The sequence below is a fragment of the Herpailurus yagouaroundi genome, unplaced genomic scaffold (genome assembly GCF_014898765.1).
Source record: "Herpailurus yagouaroundi ecotype Mexico unplaced genomic scaffold, PumYag 189, whole genome shotgun sequence".
Lineage (NCBI taxonomy): Eukaryota > Metazoa > Chordata > Mammalia > Carnivora > Felidae > Herpailurus > Herpailurus yagouaroundi.
In genome coordinates, this window is record NW_024412420.1 from 13775383 (window position 1) to 13801088 (window position 25706).

Sequence of the window (25706 nt, forward strand, 5' to 3'; positions counted from 1 at the left end):
CAAAAATAAATAAACATTAAAAAAAAAAAACCAAAAAACTTACTGCTTCTTGGCCTTTAGGCTAAAATCAAGTGTAAAAAAAAAAAAAAACCTTAAAAAAAAGAAATCAAAAGTCAGTAGAAGTAATTTCTCTCTGTGGTTATAGCTCCAACTTGATATGATTGGGTTCATGTGTTTTATTTTGGTTTGAATTTTTAGGGACTGCTTTGATTTCTTTTTGACTTAATTCATATTTTAATTATGTATGTAAAACATTTACATAGCTATTAAAGGAAAACTACAAAACCTGATACTTCAGAGTCTTCCTTTCATCCCTGTCTCTGTGTTTATTCTCTTACCCACAGGTCACCATTTTTACTCATTTTTATAATCTTTTTTTTTTTTAATTTTTTTTTTCAACGTTTATTTATTTTGGGGACAGAGAGAGACAGAGCATGAACGGGGGAGGGGCAGAGAGAGAGGGAGACACAGAATCGGAAACAGGCTCCAGGCTCTGAGCCATCAGCCCAGAGCCTGACGCGGGGCTCGAACTCACGGACCGCAAGATTGTGACCTGGCTGAAGTCGGACGCTTAACCGACTGCGCCACCCAGGCGCCCCTATAATCTTTAAATTGTTTCTTTTTGAAAATATAAGTGAACATGGGTATTTACTGGCTCTGCAAAAAGTATCTTATACAAACTCCTCTGCAGTTTGCTTCCTTAATTTAAACAGTATGTCCTAGAGATCATTCCAGAATACTATATACTCTCCTCATTCCTTTGATTTAACAGTCCTCTACTGATTGATATTTGGGTTCTTTCCCATATTTTGCTATTGAAAATAATGTAGTATTTGTTATTACAAACAGTAAAAATGAATAGCTTTGCACATAAATTGTACTACATTTTTGTCAGTTTATCTTTGGTATATAGAATAGATTCTTAGAAAATTATTCTTAGTGTAAATTATATGTCACTTTTATTTTTACCAAAGTAGCCAAAATTTTAATCTCTGTAATATTAAGTATTCAAAAGAAAAAAATAAACAGGTAATTTATCTAAAGTAAATGGAGGGCTACTGGTATAAAGTCATGGTTGGGGGAGGAGTTAGATATGTTACTCATGTTAAAGGTCAAATCAATCCACAGAAATAATACTTGTTAGAATAACCACAGTAGAATAACCATAATTTTTGTCTTTCAGACATTTTTTTTTTAGTGAAAGTTAATAATGTTGTGACCTCAAAGAAAGTACTGAAATAAACAATCTGTACCCTCTGTCTCAATTCTAAAGATCCCATCTCTTTCATGAGGCCTTTCCGAATAGGAACATTCACTAAATAATCCTGGCCCCCCTCCCTGTATAAACATGTTTCCTCAATGGCTTCACTTCATCTCATAACAGGCAACAATTTCCCTACATAATATTTAAATGTTATTTGATACATATCATCACCAATAGATAACCTGGGACTGAATTGGGCAGGGCAGGGCAGGGCAGGGGCTGAATGTTTTTTATGTCTACCTTCCACATCTATTAGGTCTGTGACAGTAAGCTCTCAAGGATGAACAACTGTTTTATTCCATTTATACTGTACCTGACACAGACATAGCACATTTAAAGGGTGTGCTCTCAGTATCGATGATCACAAGTTGTTTCATATGTATTTAAGATTTTCTATCTTTTTACAGAATTATTGGTTTACTCTGCCTTTTGAATGAAAGCTACCAGTATCTTCTTGAAACATAAGTAGTCCTAGTAATTTCTAGTATTAGTATCCCTACTGCATACACACGGACTCCAATTTTTAAGTTTCACTTTAAATATCAAGATAGGATTTGGGTCAGATTCCAAAACTAGTTTCTTATGCCATTTCTATTTTAATGTTTTCTCCTTTCAAAATATCTTTCCTCTGTAAGGTCAAAATGAAATTTGCTAAATATATTTAATAGACCACATTTAAAGCTAGCATAGGCAGGAAACAAGGGGCTATGATTCACCCCTCTAACACATAAAATACTTACGCATCTGTAGTCTTCGTACACCCATTTAGATTCAGTACTTCAATGTTCCTACAATTTTGTGCAAAGGTCCTTTACAGGGAAGAAAGTTAAAGGTTTGAAACAAAATAGCCACAATTTTAAGCATTACAAAAAATAATAAAAGATATTATTGGTAATATTGGATGTTGATACAAAAGTAACTCACAATTATGAAAATAAATTCATTTTCAACCACAAACTTTTATTTTTATTTTTTTTAACATGAAATTTATTGTCAAATTGGTTTCCATACAACACCCAGTGCTCATCCCAAAAGGTGCCCTCCTCAATACCCATCACCCACCCTCCCCTCCCTCTCACCCCCCATCAACCCTCAGTTTGTTCTCAGTTTTTAAGAGTCTCTTATGCTTTGGCTCTCTCCCACTCTAACCTCTTTTTTTTTTCTTCCCCTCCCCCATGGACTTCTGTTAAGTTTCTCAGGCTCCACATAAGAGTGAAAACACATGGTATCTGTCTTTCTCTGTATGACTTATTTCACTTAGCTTAACACTCTCCAGTTCCATCCATGTTGCTACAAAAGGCCATATTTCATTCTTTCTCATGCCACGTAGTATTCCATTGTGTACATAAACCACAAATTCTTTATCCATTTGTCAGTTGATGGACATTTAGGCTCTTTCCACAATTTGGCTATTGTTGAGAGTGCTGCTATAAACACTGGGGTACAAGTGCCCCTATGCATCAGCACTCCTGTATCCCTTGGGTAAATTCCTAGCAGTGCTATTGCTGGGTCATAGGGTAGCTCTATTTTTAATTTTTTGAGAAACCTCCACACTGTTTTCCAGAGTGGCTGCACCAGTTTGCATTCCCACCAACAGTGCAGGAGGCTTCCCATTTCTCCACATCCTCTCCAGCATCTATAGTCTCCTGATTTGTTCATTTTAGCCACTCTGACTGGCGTGAGGTGATATCTGAGTGTGGTTTTGATTTGTATTTCCCTGATGAGGAGCGACGCTGAGCATCTTTTCATGTGCCTGTTGGCCATCTGGATGTCTTTTTTTTTTTTTTTCAACGTTTATTTATTTTTGGGACAGAGAGAGACAGGGCATGAATGGGGGAGGGGCAGAGAGAGAGGGAGACACAGAATCGGAAACAGGGTCCAGGCTCTGAGCCATCAGCCCAGAGCCCGACGCGGGGCTCGAACTCACGGACCGCGAGATCGTGACCTGGCTTTAGTCGGACGCTTAACCGACTGCGCCACCCAGGCGCCCCTGGATGTCTTCTTTAGAGAAGTGTCTATTCATGTTTTCTGCTCATTTCTTCACTGGATTATTTGTTTTTCGGGTAACCACAAACTTTTAAACATTGATCTTTTTGTTGACCAAGGTTACAATTACCCTACCTTTGAGTTAACAAATTAAGAACAATTTTTACTCAAGACTCCAAAAGAACCATTTATGATATGAGGAATCTGGCTTTTGGCAGGAGGTATTTGTTCTTGTTTTATTCTCAAAACCATACATCCCAGTACTGGATATTTTTGTGCTATAAATAATATGTGTATGTTTGGCTTCAGAATAGCTTAAGAATACACAAAATTATTTTAGCTTTTTCTGGGTGAGATGGTGCTGTTCTTTACTTATTCAAGAAGATCAGTTAGTCAATAATCATGTTCTTACCTTAATGCATTGTCTCCTACTCCAAGACACCCACGAAGACTTAACTTTCGTAAAAAGCCCCCACATCGTTTTGAAATATTCTCCACTACCCGGCCCTGTAAAGAAAAAACAGGTAAACAAAAATAAGCCACCACATTGTTTTTGAAGAGAACACATCATTTTTAATAATCTATAAACAAAGGCTTCTACTTGATTTAAAAACTTAATTAATGGGGCGCCTGGGTGGCGCAGTCGGTTGGGCGTCCGACTTCAGCCAGGTCGCGATCTCGCGGTCCGTGAGTTCGAGCCCCGCGTCGGGCTCTGGGCTGATGGCTCAGAGCCTGGAGCCTGTTTCCGATTCTGTGTCTCCCTCTCTCTCTGCCCCTCCCCTGTTCATGCTCTGTCTCTCTCTGTCCCAAAAATAAATAAACGTTGAAAAAAAAAATTAAAAAAAAAAACTTAATTAATTCAATAAAGAAATGTCAACTTATTTGAGAAAGCTTTCCTGATTAACTTATCTACCCCAAACAGGCTCAAACCCTATTTGTTTATTTTGTTCAATTTGTAAGGCACTCTCTAGTTGAGGAAATGGTTCTCTGTAGTTCTGTAGTTTTATGCCACTATGTTAATGTAGGCTGCTCTACTGGTCAAACTGCAGCTACTGAAGGACATTAGCTTCCTTGATTATTTCTGAATCCTCTCCAAAGTGTTACTAGAGTACTCTGAATACAGCAGAGACTCAATGGACACTTATCAAAAGCTTGCTGAATGATTCTCTGGGCCATGTTGCTTTAAACATTTATATCCATGAAGAGTAGACAACTGTGAAAAATGTAAGAATCCTGCATAATGTCAGTGGCTATTATTTTAAAAGCACTTTCTGTAGAAATGGAATGTTCTGTGTATAACGGTAAATTCATGTGAGGCTTTTTAAAAACTTTTTTTTTCTATTTTTTTTTAAATGTTTATTTTTGAGAGACAGAGTGGGCAGGGCAGAGGGAGAGGGGGAGACACAGAATCCAAAGCAGGCTCCAGGCTCTGAGCTGTCAATACAGAGCCCGACGCAGGGCTTGAACTCATAAGCCTTGATATCATGACCCAAGCTGAAGTCAGATGCTTAACTGACTAAGCCACCCAGGCACCCCTTTTTTCTATTTTTTTAAGTGCTTCCTTGCTTATTTATTTATTTATTTATTTATTTATTGAGAGAGAGAGAGAGAGAGAGAGAGAGAGAGCGCGAGCGCGCTTGAATGGCAGAGGAAGAGGGAGAGAAAAGTACAGAGCCTGCAGAGCCTGCTGTGGGACTCGATCATACAAACTGTGAGATCATGACCTGAGCTGAAAGCAAGAGTCGGACACTTAACTGACTGAGTCATTCAGGTGCCCCTAAAAACTTCTTATATGGATCCACAAGTTTCACTGCAACTTATAAAAAAAAATTTTTTTAATCTAAATCTAAATCTTATTTTATTCTTATAACAAATGAGGAAGCTATTATTTCTCCTGACAAGAAAACCAAGGACCACAGAGCTCAGGTTCATGTTAAGATAATCTTAAGCTTAAGCCATTATCCTTCTCCAGTTTAGAGATAATAGGCTATACTAAGATGAAATACAGGGGAAAAGTGAGATGGGGAAAAGAAAAATCTCTTCCTAGCAAAAATAATTCATTAAATGATTTGGCTTTATTCTTTTTTTGTTCTCCACAAAAACTGTCTGTAGGCTCCCAAAAAACCAAAATGCTCATCTCAAGAAGAATTTATGCAAACATCATCCCCCAACAAACTGTTAAGTCTACTCATTCTTCAATAAGAAAATATAAAAAGACTTCCTTACAATGAGCAAATGTGTTCACATTTCCACCACAAAAATAAAAGCAAAAAATTGTAGTCCTATTAATACTAAATAACTTAGTATTCTATAAGTAAAACAGTTCCGCTTATTTTCAAAAACTGAGCAAGCTGTTGGGAACATTGCAAGTTCCCATGAAGTTCAGATGCACTGAAATTAATAGTTTCTCTCTCCAGGGAAAGGAGATTTATATGGTTGGGGCTAATCTGTTCCATGCTGTAATTACATTCTAACATGAGAAATGGGGCCACACACCACATAATTATACCTCAATATCCCTCTGGAAATCAAACAGGTCAATTCGCTGCCAGTTACTGCCATCCAGAGCCAGAACATTCCAGGCCTGTTTTGAAGAAAAAGAGACAAAATGAGCAGAAGCTCAAGGGGGGAAATCAACAATAGGCAAGTTCACAATTCAAACTAATGATTGAAATTGACCAAAAAAATTTCTCAGCAACCCCCCCCATCCCACGCCCACCACCATTAACTCCCAAAAGGTCTGTCTTATTTCTGATTCATAGTTTACCCAATTAGATTATCTCAAAAATGAGTGGGTATAGAAACTAGCAGCTGGGGTGGGGTGGGGTGGGGTGGGAGGTGGGGGGGAGCTGGGAAAGGACAGGTTGTGATAAGTATCCTAATCAGAAACTCTTTTTCTAACTGGAAGATTTAGTTTCTAATTTGTGTGGATCATTCCTTATTTTAATGAGAAAGCCTTTAAAAGTTTTCCCTATTAAAGTATAAACAAAAGTCTTAGTATTGTTGAGTTATAAACTTAGCATATCACCTCTTACTGGAACACACTGAAACAGAGTCAATACTGAGATACAAGAAAGGAAACTGTGCATGACAGGTTCCTTTCTAGAGTCCCCCTTTTTTTTTTTAAGTTTATTTATTTATTTTGACAAAGCAAGTGAGCAGGGGAGGGGCAGAGGGAGGGAGAGAGAGAATCCTAAGCAGGCCTAAACAGGGCTAGATTCCATGATGGGGAGGCGGGGGGCAGGGGAGGGAGAGGGCGACAGAGGATCCAAAGCAGCTTCTGCACTGACAGCAGAGAGCCTGCGGGGCTTGAACTCACGAACCATGAGATCATGACCTAAGCCAAAGTTGGAAGCTTAACTGACTGTGCCACTCAGGCACCCCTAGAATCTTTTTTTAAAAGAACAAATTCATTAACTACTTAAAGTACAGAGAACGGCAGGATAACTACTGATGTGCCAAGTCTCCATTTAATGAAAATTGGTGTTGTGCTTTCCTTTAAGTTAAAACATAATAGGGAAGAGAAACCTACAAATGAAAACAATTAAAATTCACTCAAATCAACATTTGTGACATGACACCCTGCAACTAAACATGTTTAGACACTGGCCTGGGTATTTTGTTTCTCAATGATGACCTCAGCTTCATACGGAGATATTAAGGAAACCCTATTCATTTGTACCAGCCATGTCTAAAGCAACCACTCAAGTACAGGGGACAAAAAAGTCATGAAGAGAAAACATCAGAATACTGCTGATGGTTTCCAAAGTAGCTGATACACAGATTTAGTAGGTTTTTATGATGCAGAATTACATTAAAGTTAGCAAGACACCGTGAATTTTTGATGGTAAGTTTTATGGGTTATTTTGAGGGAAGTAGTGTTGGTTATTTGAAAACCTGCACACACCTACAAAGATAAAAACCATACTTTATAATAGAACCGTGTTATATATCCAGCACCTAGGACTGTATCTGATACACAGTAGTTTCTCAGTGTTTATTAACCGAAAAAGCAAAGAGCCATTTCCAGCTTACAAAAAAAAGATGACTGCAGGTGTTCATTCATTTTAAGTTAATCATTATATATCTGTATTACAAAAGAGAGTTGAATGGTACATAAAACAAATTTCCCATAACACAACACAGAATCCACTCTATATTAGTAGCAGCCAGTAAGATTATGATGTTTCAGTTTTGTCAAACAATGTCAATTAACAAAAATAGATAATTAAGTGAAATAAAAAACTTAGAGAATGCCCTATAGTTTTTTAATAAATTAATTTCTAGCTATTATCTTTTGATAATATGAGAAAGTGAAAACAATTGATAATTGAAAGTAATATGGGGGAAAAAATGAGAATTAGATTCTCAAGAGCCTCTGTGTGTGGGATGTGTATGTGTGTTGTGTGTGTGTGTATAAAATGAATTAGGAAAACTTAATGAAACACTATTTTGTTATAATTCAGAGGAGAGCCTAACCTTTTGATTTGCATGTATAATACTTTTTTCTTGAAAATGTTTCCTGTTTACATTAAACAAATAGTCAAGAGTTCCAAAAAACTGGGGAGCTTGGGTGGCTCACTTGGTTAAGTGTCTGACTCTTGATTTCAGCTCAGGTCACGATGTCAGAGTTGAGTTCAAGCCCCACACTGAGCTCTACGCTAGCAGAGGGGAGCCTGAGATTTTCTCTCTCTCTCCCTCTCTCTCTGCCCTCCCTCCCGTCTCTCTCAGAAAAACAAAACAAACAAACAAACCAAAAAATTGATAGAAACATATAGTAGAATCTTACTATAGAATTACATAGGTTTGGGAATGCCATGGATGAAATAACATTCTCTGAAACATACAACATCTGAAGTAAATGATCTGCCTACTACAGATCTCCCCCATAATCACATCAATCATTCTTACCCTGGAGACCTGAGCACAGCGACACAAGGTAACAACATCCAGAAAAGAAAATATCCTAAAAAGAGAGGGAGACAATCTTTATTATATGATAAATGAGTTTCTCTTGATTTTTACCTATAAATAACTTGGCTATGTTAATACATGCACGAAAAGAGAGAAGTTCTTTTGAACAAACACAAAAGCTGGAGCAACTTACAACTTAATACTGCCCATATAAAACATTGGGCAATCTTTTACTTGAGAATGTACGTACAAGTACCATACAAGTTCAGTTACTTACATCAAGGGATGATAAAATATTTCTAACTGATATAATTTGTTAAAAGCAAAAAAATAATTTTCACACTTCTGGCTATCCAAAAGAGGGCTAGAGGAGGGATAACTTTATAAAGAATTTTATGGTTATGAGGGAAAAAAGATTAAATAATAGAGTAACTTAAAAATTAGCGACTATAAAATGTTAAATCTCTAATTCTAATTTAGGAAATTATAAATCTCATTTACCACATTAATGTCAAAAAACACTGCCTAGAATTTTACTCAGTCTTACAGAGGTTAAATATTTATTTTGAAGCATTGTTATTGGAAATAATTGATTTGCTTAAAGTGTGGTGACTCCCTACACTACACTACACTAGAAGCCATCTGTAAAAACAGGTCAGAGCATCCTGACAATAAATGCAAGGGTCGTGTCTTTTTAAAGCCCTCCTTACTCATGAGCACCTGTAAAGGTCATTTTAATCTGAATAATAAGCTAAACTCTTTTGCAAGTGGCAACAAGTGTAATATAGTATATGCTTTAAAGGTTTAAGTAAATTAAAGTTAATTTTGCTTTAAGAATTTTATAAATTCTCTGGGCACCTGGGGGGGGCTCTGTCGGCAATACTTCATGCATATCGTAATCTTATATGTAAATCAGTATGTCAGCTATAACGCTGGAATCCATTTTATTTTTATTTATTAAATTTGTCTCCAGCGTACTTGAGATGGCTTGGATCAGGAGCAAATAATAATAAATACAAATAAACTATGAGGACCATGAAAAATATTTTTTAAAGTAGAAAACCAAAGCCAGAAAGGAAACAGATGTACCCTTGGAAGAGTTTACATAGTTGCTATAGAGGAGTCTCACATTTAGTTTTAAATTTCTTGGTAGCATAAACAAAATAATATTCTTAACAGGAAAGAAGAAACATATACATTATACCATAAAATCAGAGCTCTTTCTAGCACTACTTTTTTTTTAAAGAATTTTTTTAAATGTTTATTTGATTTTGTAAGAGATACAAAATGTGAGTGGGGGAGGGGCAGAGAGCGAGGGAGACAGAATCCGAAGCAGGCTCCAGGCTCTGAGCTGTCAGCACAGAGCCTGATGTGGGGCTCTAACTCACCAACTGTGAATCATGACCTGAGCCAAATTCGGACACTTAATCAACTGAGTCTCCAGGCGCCTCTCTAGCACTACTTTCTAAGAGAAATTTCTCAAAGGAGTCTACTTAGATTTGGTGGATAAAGTCCCAAAGCAAATTCAGTCACAGATTTCATATGATCACATCTTGTAGCACCTTTATAATAGTTAAAAACAAAATAATAGTATATAAAAATGCATGCTTCTGACAGTCCAGTTGATCCAAGGTTGCTTTTGGCCACAAGTAATAGAAACCCTAACCGAGATGGGCTTAAACCGTAAGGGAGGTTATTTCATACAAAAGGAAATACAAAGAACAGGCTGCCTGCATCTCAAGGTTAATTGATTTAGGGGATCCACAATGTCATCAGCAATTTTCTGTTTATTCTGCTAGGAACAGCATCAGCTTGGTCCTAAAAGCTCTTTTCTTTATAGGCACAGGATGGATGCTAGCAAATACTGGATCAACATGTGTCTTTGTTCACTCTGAGGGGAGAGATAGGCAGACATTTATACTGCAATAAAGCCTCTTCTCAGGTCTCATTAGCCTAAATTGGCGTAGGCCTTAACCAATCACTGTGACAGGTTTATACTAATTAACTGGGCTGAAGTGGATGCTAGAAAGTCAATTACAGTGCCCACCACAGACAGAATATAGCATACTTAAAGGAATCATGAATGTCCTTCAGACAATCTTCTATAAATATCACTTCTCTTAAGTTTTTGTAAGATTAGCACAAGGATTATATTTCTTATAAGGTCCTACAACTGAAATATCCTTAGTTGTGGATTGATGATTGATCCCTGTACTTCAAATCAGTGAACAAGTATATCTGTCATCCTTTGATGGAAAATAAAAGGCCTAACCATGACTTCATCCCAATAAAGCACCACCCTAACTTTTGCACTGAGTTTTATTTCCTCAAGACAAAATTATAAGTTATTTACAGCATGTCAACAAATGGTTAATGAATTGCTCAAAATTCTATACCACAGAGCATAGCTAAGATGACTTTTGTTTGGAAAATGTTCATAGAAGGTGATATGGCCAGTTGCTCAACATAGTAAAAAAAAAAAAAAAAAAAATCAGTCTCATTAATATTCCTATAGAGCTTTTCATTTAGAGAGACAGAACTTCCCTGGTCAACTTAGTCTAGCTAATAATTAAGCAGCTGATTACTTGTACACCTGAGGAACTCAATGGTTTAGTGTGCTACATGGGATTTCTAGATATGAATACATTAGGTTTGTGTGATTTCTAATCAGTATAATCTTGGTTAGGTAACTGTAAGTAGTTGGATAAAAGACCAGTTGTCTGATGTGTCCTCTCCAGATCTGTAACAATAAAATCATTTCAAAAACACATGAGATACTTGTTTTTCTATTCTTTATGGCCAGGGGTATGCATCTGGCTTATTTAAGAGCAGTTTTGCATTGAGATTCAAGTTAAAAAGGAGACAAAAAGCACAGCCCTAATTTCAGACGCTGAAGATGATCTGATCTTGTGGAGGTTGCGTCTGCCAACTATGACCCAGTTATTAATGTGGAATGTATGGTCTTTATGTTCACATTAATAACCAAATATGTATAGAGAGCTCTTATAGTTTAATCCGTAACAGAATCTAAACCAAAGAGTCAAAGCTCTTGTCCATGATAGCTACAGGTAACATACATTGCTTTTAGCAGAATTCTTCACAAGATCATGAATAACCAAACTGTCATAATTATACCTAAAGTCCTCTCACTTACAACAGGGGTAAAACCTGCATCTAGTAAACCTACATCTGTAGTTTGACAATAAAAGACACTAGCATACAGCTTTAATGAACCGTTCCTGCAAACTGATGGTCTCTTGTGAGGAATAAGAAGTTTGCAATTTTGAAAATGTGGTGTAGTTTCCACCAGACAGTAGACAAGTATCAGAACTTTAAATTCGGAGCAGGCCTTAACACATCATGTAGCCAAAGATCTGCATCTAGTCTCTTAAAAAAAAACTTCTTTTTTTTAAGTTTATTTATTTTGAGACAGGGGGAGAGAAAGAGAGAGAGAGCGAGCCAGGGAGGGGGGGAGACAGAGGATATGAAGCGGGCTCTGCATGGACAGCAGAGAGCCTGGTTGTGGGGCTCGAACTCATGAACCGTGAGATCATGACCTGAGCCAAAGGCAGACACTTAACCCACTGAGCCACCCAGGTGCCCCTAAAATTTTTTTATTTTTTTAAAGGTTTTATTTATTTTTGACAGGGAGAGAGACAGAGCACAAGTTGGGGAGGGTCAGAGAGAGAGGGAGACACAGAATTGGAAACAGGCTCCAGGCTCTGAACTGTCAGAACAGAGCCCAATGCGGGGCTCAAACTCACGAACTGTGTGATCATGACCTGAGCCGAAGTCAGATGCTTTACCAACTGAGCCATCCAGGTGCCCCCAAAACCTTTTGGAACAAGGGGAGCCTGGGTGGCTCAGATGATTGACTGAGAGACTCTTGATATCATCTCAGGTCATGATCTCACAGTCCAGGACTATAGAGTCCTGTGTCGGGCTCTGAGCTGACAGCACAGAGCCTGCTTAGGATTCTCTCTCCCTCTCTCTCAAAATAAATGATAAACTCAAAAAAAACAAAAACAAAACAAAACAAACACTTAGAAAAATACAGGGGCGCCTGGGTGGCTCAGTCGGTTTAAGCCTCCGACTTCGGCTCAGGTCATGATCTCACGGTCCATGAGTTTGAGCCCCGCGTCGGGCTCTGTGCTGACGGCTCAGAGTCTGGAGCCTGTTTCGGATTCTGTGTCTCCCTCTCTCTCTGACCCTCCCCTGTTCATGCTCTGTCTCTCTCTGTCTCAAAAATAAATAAACGTTAAAAAAAAAAAAAAGGAAAGAAAAATACAAAGTGGTAAACAAATGGCTTTTTTATCCCTGCTCTCTCAATACCCCCTGCCAAAAGCCTATTCTTCCCTCCAAAGGTAGCAGATGTATCTACTTATATCTAGATATATAATATGTACAGTACTTAGCACATCTTCATGTATGCGTATTTTATATTTTTCAAAAATGAAAACATGATATAAATATGCTCCCACAACTTGTTTTTGTTTCCGTCATTTAATAATTTGACATCTTGGGGCACCTGGGTGGCTCAGTCATTTGACCATCTGACTCTGGATTTTGGCTCATGTCATGATCTCACAGTTCGTGGGTTCAAACCCCATGTCGGGCTCTGTGCTGACAGCTTGGAGCTTCCTTGGGATTCTCTCTCTCTGCCTCTCACCTGCTTGCACCCATGTGCACACTCTGTCTCTCTCAAGATAAATAAACTTAAAAAAATACATAATCATTGACATCTTTTTAGGTCAGCTCATGTAGCTCTACCTCATTCTTTATTTATTTTTAAGTTTTAGTGTTTATTTATTTTTGAAGAGCAGAGAGACAAAGCGTGAGCGGGGTGGGGCAGAGAGAGGGAGACACAGAATCCAAAGCAGACTCCAGGCTCTGAGCTGTCAGCATAGCACAGTTCAGGGCTCGAACTCATGAGTGGTAAGATCATGACCTGAGCTAAAGTCGGAAGTTTAATTGACTGTGCCACCCAGGCGTCCTCTTTACCTTATTCTTTTAAAAGGCAGCTAAGTACAATAAATAGTCCAATGACTGACTGAATATACCATAATTTATTTAAGCATTTTTACTTATGTATATTAAAACTGTTTCTAACTTTTCATAATTTCAAATAACGCTGCCATGAAAATTCTGCAAACCATTTTTACTCATATGTTTGCTTCTACAGGTTATAATATGTGTATCTCTTAAAGTACACTGTCAAATTACTCTCCAAAAAAGTTGTACCTATGGACATACCCGTTGTATGACTTGAATTATCCAGTTATACCCTCTCCAGGACCACTCTGTGTTTTTTAACTTTTTTAATAAGAATTATGTTAAGAGGTGCTGTTCAAGAAGGTTTGGGATATTTGTCATAAGACTGAAGCCAAATGAAGTTAGGAATAAATCCTTTTTACAGAACCATACTATAGGTAACCATATCCCAAAATCTACTTTCAGTATTGATTTTATCAATCAGTCCCATGTTCTCTACCAGGGATTTAGTATTAAGGACTTGGGCTTTCTTTTTTTGTACCATAATGAGTTTTATGTATAATTAGACCCTATCTTCTTCCACATGATGTCTCAGTTGTCTTTTTGTCTCTCGGTATTCTTTATCAGGAGTGGGGAAGGTGAGGTCTACTTTGTTTAAACCTGGGCAGCCTTGGGGAGCCTGGGTGGCTCAGTCAGTTGAGCATCTGACTTTGGCTCAGGTCATGATCTTACAGTTGGTGAGTTTGAGCCCCACGTCGGGCTCTGGGCTGACAGCTCAGAGCCTGGAGCCTGCTTCAGATTCTGTGTGTGTGTCTCTCTCTCTGCTCCTCCTCCACTCATGCTGTCTCTGTCTCTCAAAAATAAAAGTTAAAAAAGTTTTTTTTTAATCTGGGTAGCCTAAAGCCAGGCCAGTTTTTCAACAGTCTATTGAGAAGAAATGGGGAAAGACTTTAATTGAAGCAATCAAGAAGATCCTTAGACAACAGCAGACCCTTCATTCCATCTCAGTCTTCCTATCTCTTTGATCTTAACCATTCTAGCTATCGGGCATCTGGCTGGCCCAGTCTGTACAGCACACAACTCTTGATCTCAGGGTTGTGAGTTCAAGCCCCACACTAGGCGTGGAGCCTACTTAAAAAAAAAAAAAGAGTACAACACAGTGATTTGTATACATTATGAAATGCTCACCACATAAGTGTTGTTATCATGCGTCACTTAACCATTCTGGTTACAGACATGGGTATTTCAGAATGAGTTATGTAAAGCATTAAAGTGTAGAGAAAAGGACCACTGTCAACATGATCTTAGGTACTTAGCCTGAAGATGATGAAAAACAGGAAGGTGCTAAGTATAATGTAGTTTATTATTCTGGCTTATTATAGAGATAACAATTTAATTTCCTCTTGATTTATGCTATAGATCTATATTTATAACTCCACTGGGGTTTTTTTTTCAAGTTATTTATTTTGAGAGGGGGGAGACGATGAGAGTGAGAGAGGGGCAGAGAGAGGAAACAGAATCCCAAGCAGGCTCTGCATTGTCAATGCGGAGTCAGACACAGAGTTCGAACCTTGAACCCATCAACCATGAGCTCATGACTTGAGCTCAAAGCAAGAGTTGGACGCCCAACTAACTGAGCTACCCAGGCTCCCTGATGTTTTAATTTAAGTTAATGTTATGATATTTGGACAAGTAAATGTTTATTGTGAGCTCACCCCCCAACAAAAAAACACTGCTCTCACTAAAACCTGGCAGCCCATCCCATCAATCTTTATATTGGGTTTCTAAAGATAATTATCTTCATTGTCAAGTACGTAGAATAAATAGAAGTCAAAATTTACAAAATAATAGTAGATATTTGGATGGACTACATATGGAGTGGAAGAAGAGATTTAAGCCCTGACATAGATCACATTCATCTTACTAGGGAGCCAAATCAGGACTGGAAAGACCAAGCTCTTATATTTGTCTTCTCTCTTTTCTTTCTTTTTAATGTACTGTAATGTTAAAATCCAGGTGAAAAGCTAACTCATTTGGGATCTTGATATTCAGAACCCCAGTCAGTACATTCTAACAATGGAATTAGGATTGTTGAGACACATGCTTCAGAATCTCCTAGGTCTGCATTTGGCCTCCAGCCATGTCTGTCTATAGTGTTTTCTTTTGTGGAGAAAAGGTTACTAAAGTCTAACTAGGATCATTACTTATAAAGTTTCTCACTTATGCCTCCCTAGGCATAATATTATATTTATACAAATTGCTCAGGGATTAGTGATGTGTTTGCAGAAACATGATCTTTCAATTATGAAACTCCACATAAAGGTACTATACGGTAGATGATAGGAAAAAGCAGGGGCATTTTAGCAATTCAAAAATGTTTGTTGCATTAAATAAACTTATTGTTTTAGGAATTGAGGTACATAAGTTGGGGGTATCTATATTTATATGGGAGTGGTTAGTAATCTGTACTGAAGAAGATGGGACATTTATATCCACAGTGTTGTGCAGCCATAATCACTAATTTCAGAACATTTCATCATTCCCAAAAGAAACCCTGTGCCCACTAGCAGTCACTCCCCATCATCCCTCACCACAGACCCTGGCAACTTCTAACTCCATGGATCTGTCTATCCTAGATATTTCATATAAGTGGAATTATACAGTATGTGGCCTTTATGTCTGTCTTCCATGGAGAAAAACTCCAACAAAAAAAACGTAAACCATAAGACGGTGCAGCTAATTACCAAAGGATTAATTTCCCTGAATCTTAGTAAGTCTTTAAGTAAACTACTATAGTAGAATGTAAAGCCAGTATTTAAAAAATTGAAGTATGTCTTAGTGTACTCAGTTCATAATAACAGTAAAGAATATAACCCATTTAGGGGCACCTGGGTGGCTCAGTTGGTTAAGCGGCCAACTTTGGCTCAGGTCAGGATCTTACGGTTTGTGAGTTCAGGCCCCGTGTTGGGCTCTGTGCTGACAGCTCAGAGCCTGGAGCCTGCTTCTGATTCTGTGCCTCCCTCTTTTTCTGCCCACTCCCCAACTCTGTCTCTCAAAACTGAATAAACGCTTAAAAAAAATTTTTTTTAAAAAGAATATAACCCATTTAAAAATATTTTTCTTTAAGATGGTGCCATTATAATTTTGCTAAAATTTGAGGGATACTCAAGATATCTAGGATACATCTCCAACAGTTCTGAGTAGCTTAGCACGTATTGCTATTATTTCAACTATAGTCAACCTGCATGTATGAATGCATTGCTTCCATGGAAAAATCCATTCCAAGTTCAATTCAGTTAGTTTTTCTTAGTATCTCCATTGTATAAAGTATTACATAAAGATTTAGAATACAGTCCCCGCTTGCAAAGTAGTGAAGGAGTCAGACGTGCAAATCCTTAGAAATGCCAGGAATACTTTTCTTTATCGGCAACAGGGCAAGATTATTTTCCACCGTGAGCATGGATTGGGCTGGTTATGAGCTAGACTGTGGCAGCAGCTCAGACCAAGAAATGGATGTTCCAGTACAACTTGTTAACTTCCAACATTTGCAAAAGGGAATGTACCTTTCTTTCTTTTTAAAAAATTTTTTAAAATTTATTCTTGAACGGGAGAGAGAGAGAGAGAATGAGTGGGGGAGGAACAGAGAGAGAGAGAGAGAGACAGAGACAGAGTTTGAAGCAGGCTCCAGGCTCTAAGCTGTCAGCACAGAGCCCGATGTGGGGCTCGAACTCACAAACTGTGAGATCATGACCTGAGCCAAAGTCAGACGCTTAACAGACTAAGCCACCCAGCCACCCCTAAAATGTACCTTTCTTTCTAAGTCACGATATTCAACATAAGTGAACAAAGAATGGGATGATTAAGTACCCAAATAATGGGCACTGAAAACAACTCCCCTAGTTTTTTCCTAGGTGATTCCTAGGTCAGATGCATGTAAATTAGGGGTTTTGTGTTTTATGTTGTGGGTGATCCCAAATGTAATTTCTTGAGAACTAACTAAAAATAAGGAGGGTGAAATTATAACTGTAATAGAAGGAGTTTAAAATCACTTTTACCTTTTTATCTTTAAAATAAAGGTCTGTAACTCTTCTTTACAGTACCTCAATATATATAATATTTTGTTGCAAATACAAGTTACTTCATGGTCATATTTGACTTTAGGAATAAGAAGTGGGGGCAAGGGATGGATCAGAATCACTTCAAAAAATCAGCACTGGGGTACCTGGGTGGCTCAGTAGGTTAAGTGTCCGACTTTGGCTCAGGTCACCTCATGGTTGGTGGGTTCCAGCCCTGTATCGGGCTCTGTGCTGACAGCTGGGAGCCTGGAGCCTGCTTTGGATTCTGTGTCTCCCTCTCTCTGCTCACCCCCCCTGCCCCCCACTCCCCGCTCATGCTCTGTCTCTCTCTCAAAAATAAACAAACATTTAAAAAAGATGAGCACTATAATAAAATAAAATGTATTATCTCCTTCACATTCTATCTAAGAATAGGGCAAAAGAAAACAAGTAAACAAAATCATATATAAGTACAAATCAGGAGAGAACTGTTACTAAACATTTAAAATTTTGATTCATATCTAGAAAACAGTTAAGATTAACAAAACAACCAACAAATTTACAAATTCAGATAATCCAGATCCTATACATACATGGAAATTATCAACAAGTCTAAAAATTTTTAAATAGACCATATGACACACACACAACCAAACTAAAATCAGCATTCAGACTTACCGTAATAGGAGTTCTTTGGGAAGTTTTTTATTGATTACAGCTTCATCACTATTTGAGAACATCTGCAAAAACAAAATCAGTTAGTGTTACTTAACATTTTATTATGTTCAACTCAAAGTTTAGAGGCAATCCTCTAAAGAGAGGGGTGGGCAAGTATAGTGGGTATAATAAGCTAAAGTCATATTTTCAGAGACTCTTTAGCCTGAAAAACATCTGAGACATTTAATTTGTTCCTTGTCTGTAGAAAAAATTACTAACAATCAGAGGGATGACATTATGTGGCAGTTATCATTTTAAGTGTTTTTCATGTATTAATGTACTGAATCTTCATATTATCCTTAATCTTCATTTTCCACACAAGGAAACCGAATTGCAAAAGGTCTCGTTGCTTAAAATCACATTACTGTACAGTGACCATTTAAAAGTGCCATTAGGGGCGCCTGGGTGGCTCAGTCGGTTAAGCGTCCGACTTCAGCTCAGGTCACTATCTCGCGGTCCGTGAGTTCGAGCCCCACATAGGGCTTGGGCTCTGGGCTGATGGCTCGGAGCCTGGAGCCTGCTTCGGACTCTGTGTCTCCCTCTCTCTCTGCCCCTCCCTCGTTCATGCTCTGTCTCTCTCTGTCTCAAAAATAAATAAACGTTAAAAAAAATAAAAGTAAAAATAAATAAAAAAATAAAAGTGCCATTAAGAAGAGTGCCTGGGTAGCTCAGTCAGTTGGGTGTCCAACTTCGGCTCAGGTCATGATCTCGCAGTCTGTGGAGTTCGAACCCCGTGTCAGGCTCTGTGCTGACAGCTCAGAACCTGGAGTCTGCTTCGGATTCTGTGTTTCCCTCTCTCTCTGCCACTCCCCCGTTCAGACTCTGTCTCTCAGTCTCAAAAATAAGTTAAAAAAAAAAAAACAACAAAAAAAAACAACAAACCATTAAAAAATAAAATAAAATAAAATAAAAATGCCTTGCTACCAATCCAAAGTTTAATTTCCTTATGTTTCTCTTCTCTACAGGATTGTTTCAAATTTCTAGCTTGATATACAAGTCTCCTTCATGACCAAACCCCACTATCCATGTAACAGATTCATTCATTAGAACATGAGTTCCTACCATGTATCGGGCTCTGTGCTGATAAGGTAATTCTCCAAATCTAAGTCACATTTACTTGTTTAAGCAGATGATCAGAAACTGGGATAGGGAACATTCTCTTCTGAGTTTTATGTAACATGCAGAAAACCGGTAATGCTTCATAACCACATGCAATTTTGATGCACACAACTGATCATTTAACAAATTAATCAAATAACCCACAATGGATACTTTTTAAAAAATGTTTTATTTATTTTTGAAAGAGAGAGAGAGAGAGAGAGAGCAAGCGAGGAAGGGGCAAAGAGAGGGAAACAGAAGAGCCAAAGCAGTGAGCCAGATGCAGGGCTCGAACTCACGAACTGCAAGATCACGACCTGAACCAAAGTCAGATGCTCAACCAATTGAGCTATCCAGGCGCCGTCCACAATGGGTACTTTTAAACAGAGCCACCATTTCTTCCACAAAGGAGATTAAGACTGTAAGCTTGTGCAGTAAGCCACATAAAAAACCAAACACCTATACTCAATAAAAAGCAGAGTAAAAACAGAAAACACATGTCACTGAGGCTGAAGTATGTACAGTCCCTGCTATTAAGTATTACACAGATGTCTCCTGACTTCAGGCAATGAACATCTACTGAACACCCTGTCAAATCAGGCACTTTTCAGGGCAACGAGATCCAAGGAAAAGGAGACGTTATCTCTGTAATTCAGGAGCTCTGGCTCTACAACGAACACAGAAATAAGTGAATACTTTATTAATTATTAGAGATAAATGACAAGAGGTATCTGAGAGCAAGGGAAAAAATAACTAATTCTGCCCACAGAGGACATCTAAACTGGGTCTTAAAGGAAGGCCAGAAGTTAATTAGGAAAAAGGGGGAGATAAGATGTATGAAAGCACGAAGGCCTTAGCATTTCATGATTCAAAGTAGAAAAAGTAACAGAAGGGAAGTAAAGAGGTAGGGTAAAGTATTGGCAAGAATCCCAGACATCCAGAGTAATTACAATAAATATTTTCTGGTAACTCTAACAACCTATTTCTAGCTAAATAAATGGAAAGTTCCATGAGGGTAGGGGCCATGGCTTTCACATTTGCTCATGATATTTCCAGGATTGAGCACAGAGCCTGATACATGGTAGGAACTCAATAAATTTAATGAATGAACTGTTACGTGGATAGTGGGGTTTGGTCATGAAGGAAACTTGTATATCAAGCTAGAAATTTGAAACAATCCTGTAGAGAAGAGAAACGTAAGGAAATTAAACTTTGGGTTGATAGCAAGGACATAAACTAGTAATATATTGAAATTATAGTTCAAATAAAAGATGATGAAGGTGTCTGTGAGATTACAGGGCTGGTGGAAATTAAAAAAAAAGACACTGGAGAAAAGAAGGATTTTTGAAGAAGCAAAAAGACTTGGTGATGGAAAGTTGGACTATCAAGTTTCAGTGTAACAGATAATCTTATAATAAGAGCAATGCTATTAACTGACAATAACATGTTTTAGGAAATTATCTGACATCAAAGAATAATCTACTTCCTCATAATTTCTACCCATTAGTGGAAGCTATTAAAAAATCATCTTTCTTCTATAAGGCAATCTTTCAAATGAAGCCATCATATTCCCTCCTCAACAAGTTTAAGTTCTTCTCAAATGATGTAACTTCTAAAACGCTATGTCATTATGATCATTCCTCTCTGGGTACTTTCATAGAGAAGAATGCATGAAGGAGTTATAATGCATTTAAAAACTGGAATAATCAAGGGTTGATGACATAAATAACAATGTCGTGCAAAGAAAGCTAAAGTATAAATGGAGACCTGGGAGCCTTTTCAGAGTAAGCACACAACATATATCTTAAGCTTAAGATCTTTGGGGAAAAAAAGCTTTTAAGTACAAAACAGACTCACTAAACACCCAATCTACTACACTCTGCCCAACTCAAATCCACAAAAAGACAAACATTTATATATTAAAAATGCTAAACTCTTTATCTTGTGTACTCTAAGTGTTTATTAAATGCTACATATCTCACTTAGTAAAGCATTTTGCTCTCTTGAATATACACAATAAAATTGACTAAAAAAACCCCATACACCTGCCATATGTTATTCACAGGACTTCTAGAACTCTAGATATAAAAAGGAACAAAAATCACACCCAGCAGTAATTTCTCTCCTTGCATCAGTCTGTATAGACTGAATGGTGTTGTCTCTGTGGGAGCATGAAGGTAAGCAAAGGGAAAAAAGAATACAGTGTCCTGGGAGGATTTGGGAAACACCAGGCTTAGAGGATATCTGTCCAGATTTACATATTCCTCCTCTTCCTTCTGTACATATATATTCTACCTCAAGTTTGCAAGAAAGGATAAAATCAGTGGTTCACAACCTGTGGTCATCTGACCAGTAGCATCAACATCAACTGGGACTTTGTTAGAAAGGTAAATTCTTGCGCTTTACCCCAGACCTATAGTAACAGAAATGGGGTGAAGAGGAGGTGGAGAAAAATAAGGGGAAGCTGTATTTTTTATTATAATTTTTTAAGTTTATTTATTTTGAGAGAGAGAGAGAGAGAGAGCATGAACAGGGGAGGGGCAGAGAGAGGGAGAGAGGATCCCATGCATGCTCCAGGCTCAGAGCTGTCAGCACAAACTCATGAACCGTGAGATCATGACCTGAGCATAAACCAAGAGTTAGAGGCTTAACTGACTGAGCCACCCAGCCGCCCCAGGGCAATTCATATTTTAGAAGCCCTTCAGGTGACACCAATGCTTCCTAAAGTATGAGAACCAATGGACCAGATGAAGCAGATTGCTGATCTCAGGACTTAAGAAGTTACAGCTCTATAAGATCTATATAACACAATCAGAATATTTTATTATTTGAAGTGACACAGCAGGAGCTTAAAAAATAATCCTAGAGGTAAACATAATAATTTTAGATGTTTTCTAGGAAACCCAAATGCCTTTTCCTCCAGTTCATGGCACTGCTGGTAAAATGTTTCATACAAATGACAGAATATATGTTTTAGATATTTTACTATTAGCTGAATCTAAACTTAAGGTTTCTCATGTAAAATATAAAGGTTGTCAAAACAAGTTAGGACCAGGGCATATAATGAATTACAACAAATTTGTGAAGAATTTTAGATATAATTGTTGTAGGGGAAGTGACTGATCAAATGTTTGACACTCTTAGGTAATCTGGTTTTTAACATGGGAATATAGCATTATGTATTTTTAACAAGGGAATGTAACATTATGGATTTTTCTAATCTATCCACAAACAATTACAAGGATGTGGTCATGGGGAAAACATGAAAGCAACTAGTTTGTTCTCTATTAATTGTAGAACATCATCCCCTGAACAGACACTGCAAAAGCATTTATCTAGACATAGGACATTCTTAAATATTCAGGTTTTTAAAAATCTAAGTGACATGGTTTGTCATACACTGGCATTTATTGTTGCTGTGTATGAAGCTATAATTGTTTTTTTATAAATTATATAGTTGAGAAATATAATGGCAGATAGGTTTAACAAAGTAAATAGTAAAGAAACTACTTGCTCAACAGTGACCCCTGCTGACTAAATTAGAGTATGGTTACCATCTCCAAAAAAGGAAATCTAAAAGATCTGATTCAGCTTTATAGAAAAAATACAAAATTTAATGACTATTTTGGTAGAGAATATTAGTTATCCATTCTCTTCTTCTAGAGTAACAGAATTCCCAATTTTTAGCTAGTACATGGCTATATGGAAAGAAGATTTTATTTCCCTTGCAGCTAGATAAAGCCAGGTTACTAAGTTCTGGCCAATGGGTAGAAGAAAAAGTGATGTGTGCAATTTCAGGAATGTCCTTAATAGAGAGAAGGTATGCCCCTTCTTACTCCTTCTTTAATTTTGCTGCTTGGAATCTGGTTATGATGACCGAACTCCATTTTGTATCACGAAGTTGAAGGCCACAATTTTAAAGATAAGCAAAAAATTAGAAAAAGCCTGTAAATGACTTACAGAGACACCATGCCTCTGGACTTTATATGACAGAAAAATAAAATTTTATCATATTTAGGCCACTTTTAATTTGGGTCTCTGATACATGCACCTAAATTTACTTATTTTAGATTTTAATTTTTTTATTACATTTATTTATTTTTGAGAGATAGAGACTGAATGCGAGCGGGGGAGAGGCAGAGAGGGGAGACACAGAATCTAAAGCAGGATCCAGGCTCTGAGCAAGCTGTCAGCACAGAGCCGGACACGGGGCTCAAACCTACCAACCGTAGATCATGACTTGAGCTGAAGTTGGACACTCAACCGACTGAGCCACCCAGGCGCCTCTACTTGCTTTAGATTTTAAAAGGCATCTTTTGGGGTGCCTGGGTGGCTCAGTTGGTTAAGTGTCCGATTCTTGATCTCATCTCAGGCCCTGATCTCAGGGTTATGAGTTCAAGCCCCATGCTGGGCTCTGTGCTGGGCATGAAGCCTACTAACTACAAACAAACAAACAAACAAACAAACAAAGTGACATCTCTTGTTTTGCAAGATGAAGAGTCCTAGAGATTAATTACACAAACACTGTTGAGTGTATTGTACACTTAAAAATGATTAAGATGGCAAATTTTAAGTTATATGTATTTTTCCAATTAAAAAAATTAAAATTTTTTTTAAATAAAAATTTAACATTTCTGAATTTAGGACAATTAAAATTATTTCATTTTTAGAAATTTTTAATGTTTATTTTCTTTTAAGAGACAGAGCACGGGAAGGGGAGGGGCAGAGAGAGAGGGAAACACAGAATCTGAAGCAGGCTCCAGGCTCTGAACTGTCAGCACAGAGCCCGATGTAGGGCTCAAACCAATGAACCATGAAATCATGACCTGAGCCAGGCGCTCAACTGACTGAGCCACCCAGGCACCCCTAATTTTTGATTTACAATTAAATCAAAAGCATCTTTTGCACTTTATAAAATAATGTTACATTTTTTTTCCAACGTTTATTTTTCGGACAGAGAGAGACAGAGCATGAACGGGGGAGGGGCAGAGAGAGAGGGAGACACAGAATCGGAAACAGGCTCCAGGCTCTGAGCCATCAGCCCAGAGCCTGACGCGGGGCTCGAACTCACGGACCGCGAGATCGTGACCTGGCTGAAGTCGGGCGCTTAACCGACTGCGCCACCCAGGCGCCCCAATGTTACATTTTTTAATCCAGAGCAAGTTTTAACTATATATAGTAAAGTATAACCAATGGAGGAAAACAAATAAAATAGAACTTAAGGACCATTTGCTTCTCTTCAAGCAGGCTCTGTGCTGTGGTTTATACTATTTTCTCTAAAGCACCTGTGCAACCCAACTTGCCTATTCTATCAGCAGAAACAGACTGACATCCACTGGACATGCATAGGCCATGAAGCCTTTCCCAATCTCCCTAACAGGATCTAACTGTTTCTTCCCCTACAAAACCACAAAGCACTCCAAAGTTCAGAACACCAGTTCTGAGCTAATGTAGCACTCCTTATATCAGACTATAAAATCTGAGAGGAAAGGGGCCTTTCCTCTACACAGGGGCCACTGTATAGTCAGCAACCAACACACAGTGCCTAGAAACAGGTGAACCAGTGAATGCTATACTGTAGGGATCTGTTAATACTCCTCTGACTATAAATTCCTAGCAGGTTTCCATGATTTTATCACTTTGTATCTTTATGGTAGAGTGCCTTGCCCCCAATTTTTTAAATAAAAATATTTAATAAATTGAATGTGACCCTAAACTTGGTAATTAAAACACATATGACATCAGCACAGTAACAAACTGATAATCATTACAACAAACGACTTAACAACTGAAATATCTGGGGAAAAAACAAAATATCTGAAGAAACAAAAGTTTGGAGACTCGGCTTATGGCCCATTTATTTCAAGGAATATGAGCTACATTAAATTTCTTGTTTAAAAAAAGTTGTTAATTACTGTTTTCACGATTATGCAATTTTATATGTATATAGTATTTATTAACAGCTTTAAATAATTCACATACCATAAAGTTCACTGGTTTTAAATGTACATTCAATAATTTTTAGTAAATCTGTAAAGCTGTGCAACGATCACATTTTCTATGAATTTCCATCATCCCCCCAAATATCCCTCATGCTTATTTGCAATCCATTCATTTGCTGATATCCAACCTCAAGCAACCACTAATTAGCTTTCTGTCTCTTTAGATTTTCCTTTTCTGGACATTCAAAAACAATGGAAACAAAAAACATCTCACTTTTGCATCTGGCTTCCTTTATTCTGCATTTCTGAAGCTCATCCATGTTGTAGCATGCACCAATAGTTCATTCCAGTATAAAAATACTGTTGAATACTACTTCAGTTTGTGAAATGCCATATTTTGTTTATCCATTTCAGCTGACAAACATCAAGATTGCTATAAATTTAATATATATTTTTTTAAAGTTTATTTATTTTGATAAAGAGAGTGCAAGTGGGGAAGGGGCAGAGAGAGAGAGAGAGAGAGAAGGAAGGAGAGAGAGAGAATCCCAAGCAGGCTCTGCACCACCAGTGCAGAGTTCCATGTGGGGCTAGAACTCACAAACCAGGAGATCCTGACCCAAGCTGAAGTGGGACGCTTAAATGACTGAGCCATCACTCAGGCACCCCTGCTATAATTTTTTTAATGGTCATGAATAATGCTTCTATGATTATTCTAAGTCTTTGGGTTGATATATGTTT

General features: G+C 37.7%; 1 protein-coding gene across 5 annotated transcripts in view; it reads right to left on the reverse strand.

Annotated features, from left to right (window-relative positions):
- FBXL20 (F-box and leucine rich repeat protein 20) overlaps positions 1 to 25706 on the reverse strand; it is a 97646-nt gene that overhangs the window by 22519 nt on the left and 49421 nt on the right. For 4 of the 5 annotated variants that reach the window (XM_040497380.1, XM_040497381.1, XM_040497385.1 and 1 more), the window contains exons 2-6: positions 17890 to 17951; positions 8162 to 8216; positions 5760 to 5834; positions 3663 to 3757; positions 2005 to 2073 (exon numbers count right to left, since the gene is read on the reverse strand). In XM_040497380.1, coding sequence (XP_040353314.1) covers positions 2005 to 2073; positions 3663 to 3757; positions 5760 to 5834; positions 8162 to 8216; positions 17890 to 17951 — 356 coding nt within the window. Of the gene's footprint in view, positions 1 to 2004; positions 2074 to 3662; positions 3758 to 5759; positions 5835 to 8161; positions 8217 to 17889; positions 17952 to 25706 lie in introns of those variants that run through there. The other variant, XM_040497384.1, reaches the window with a different exon arrangement.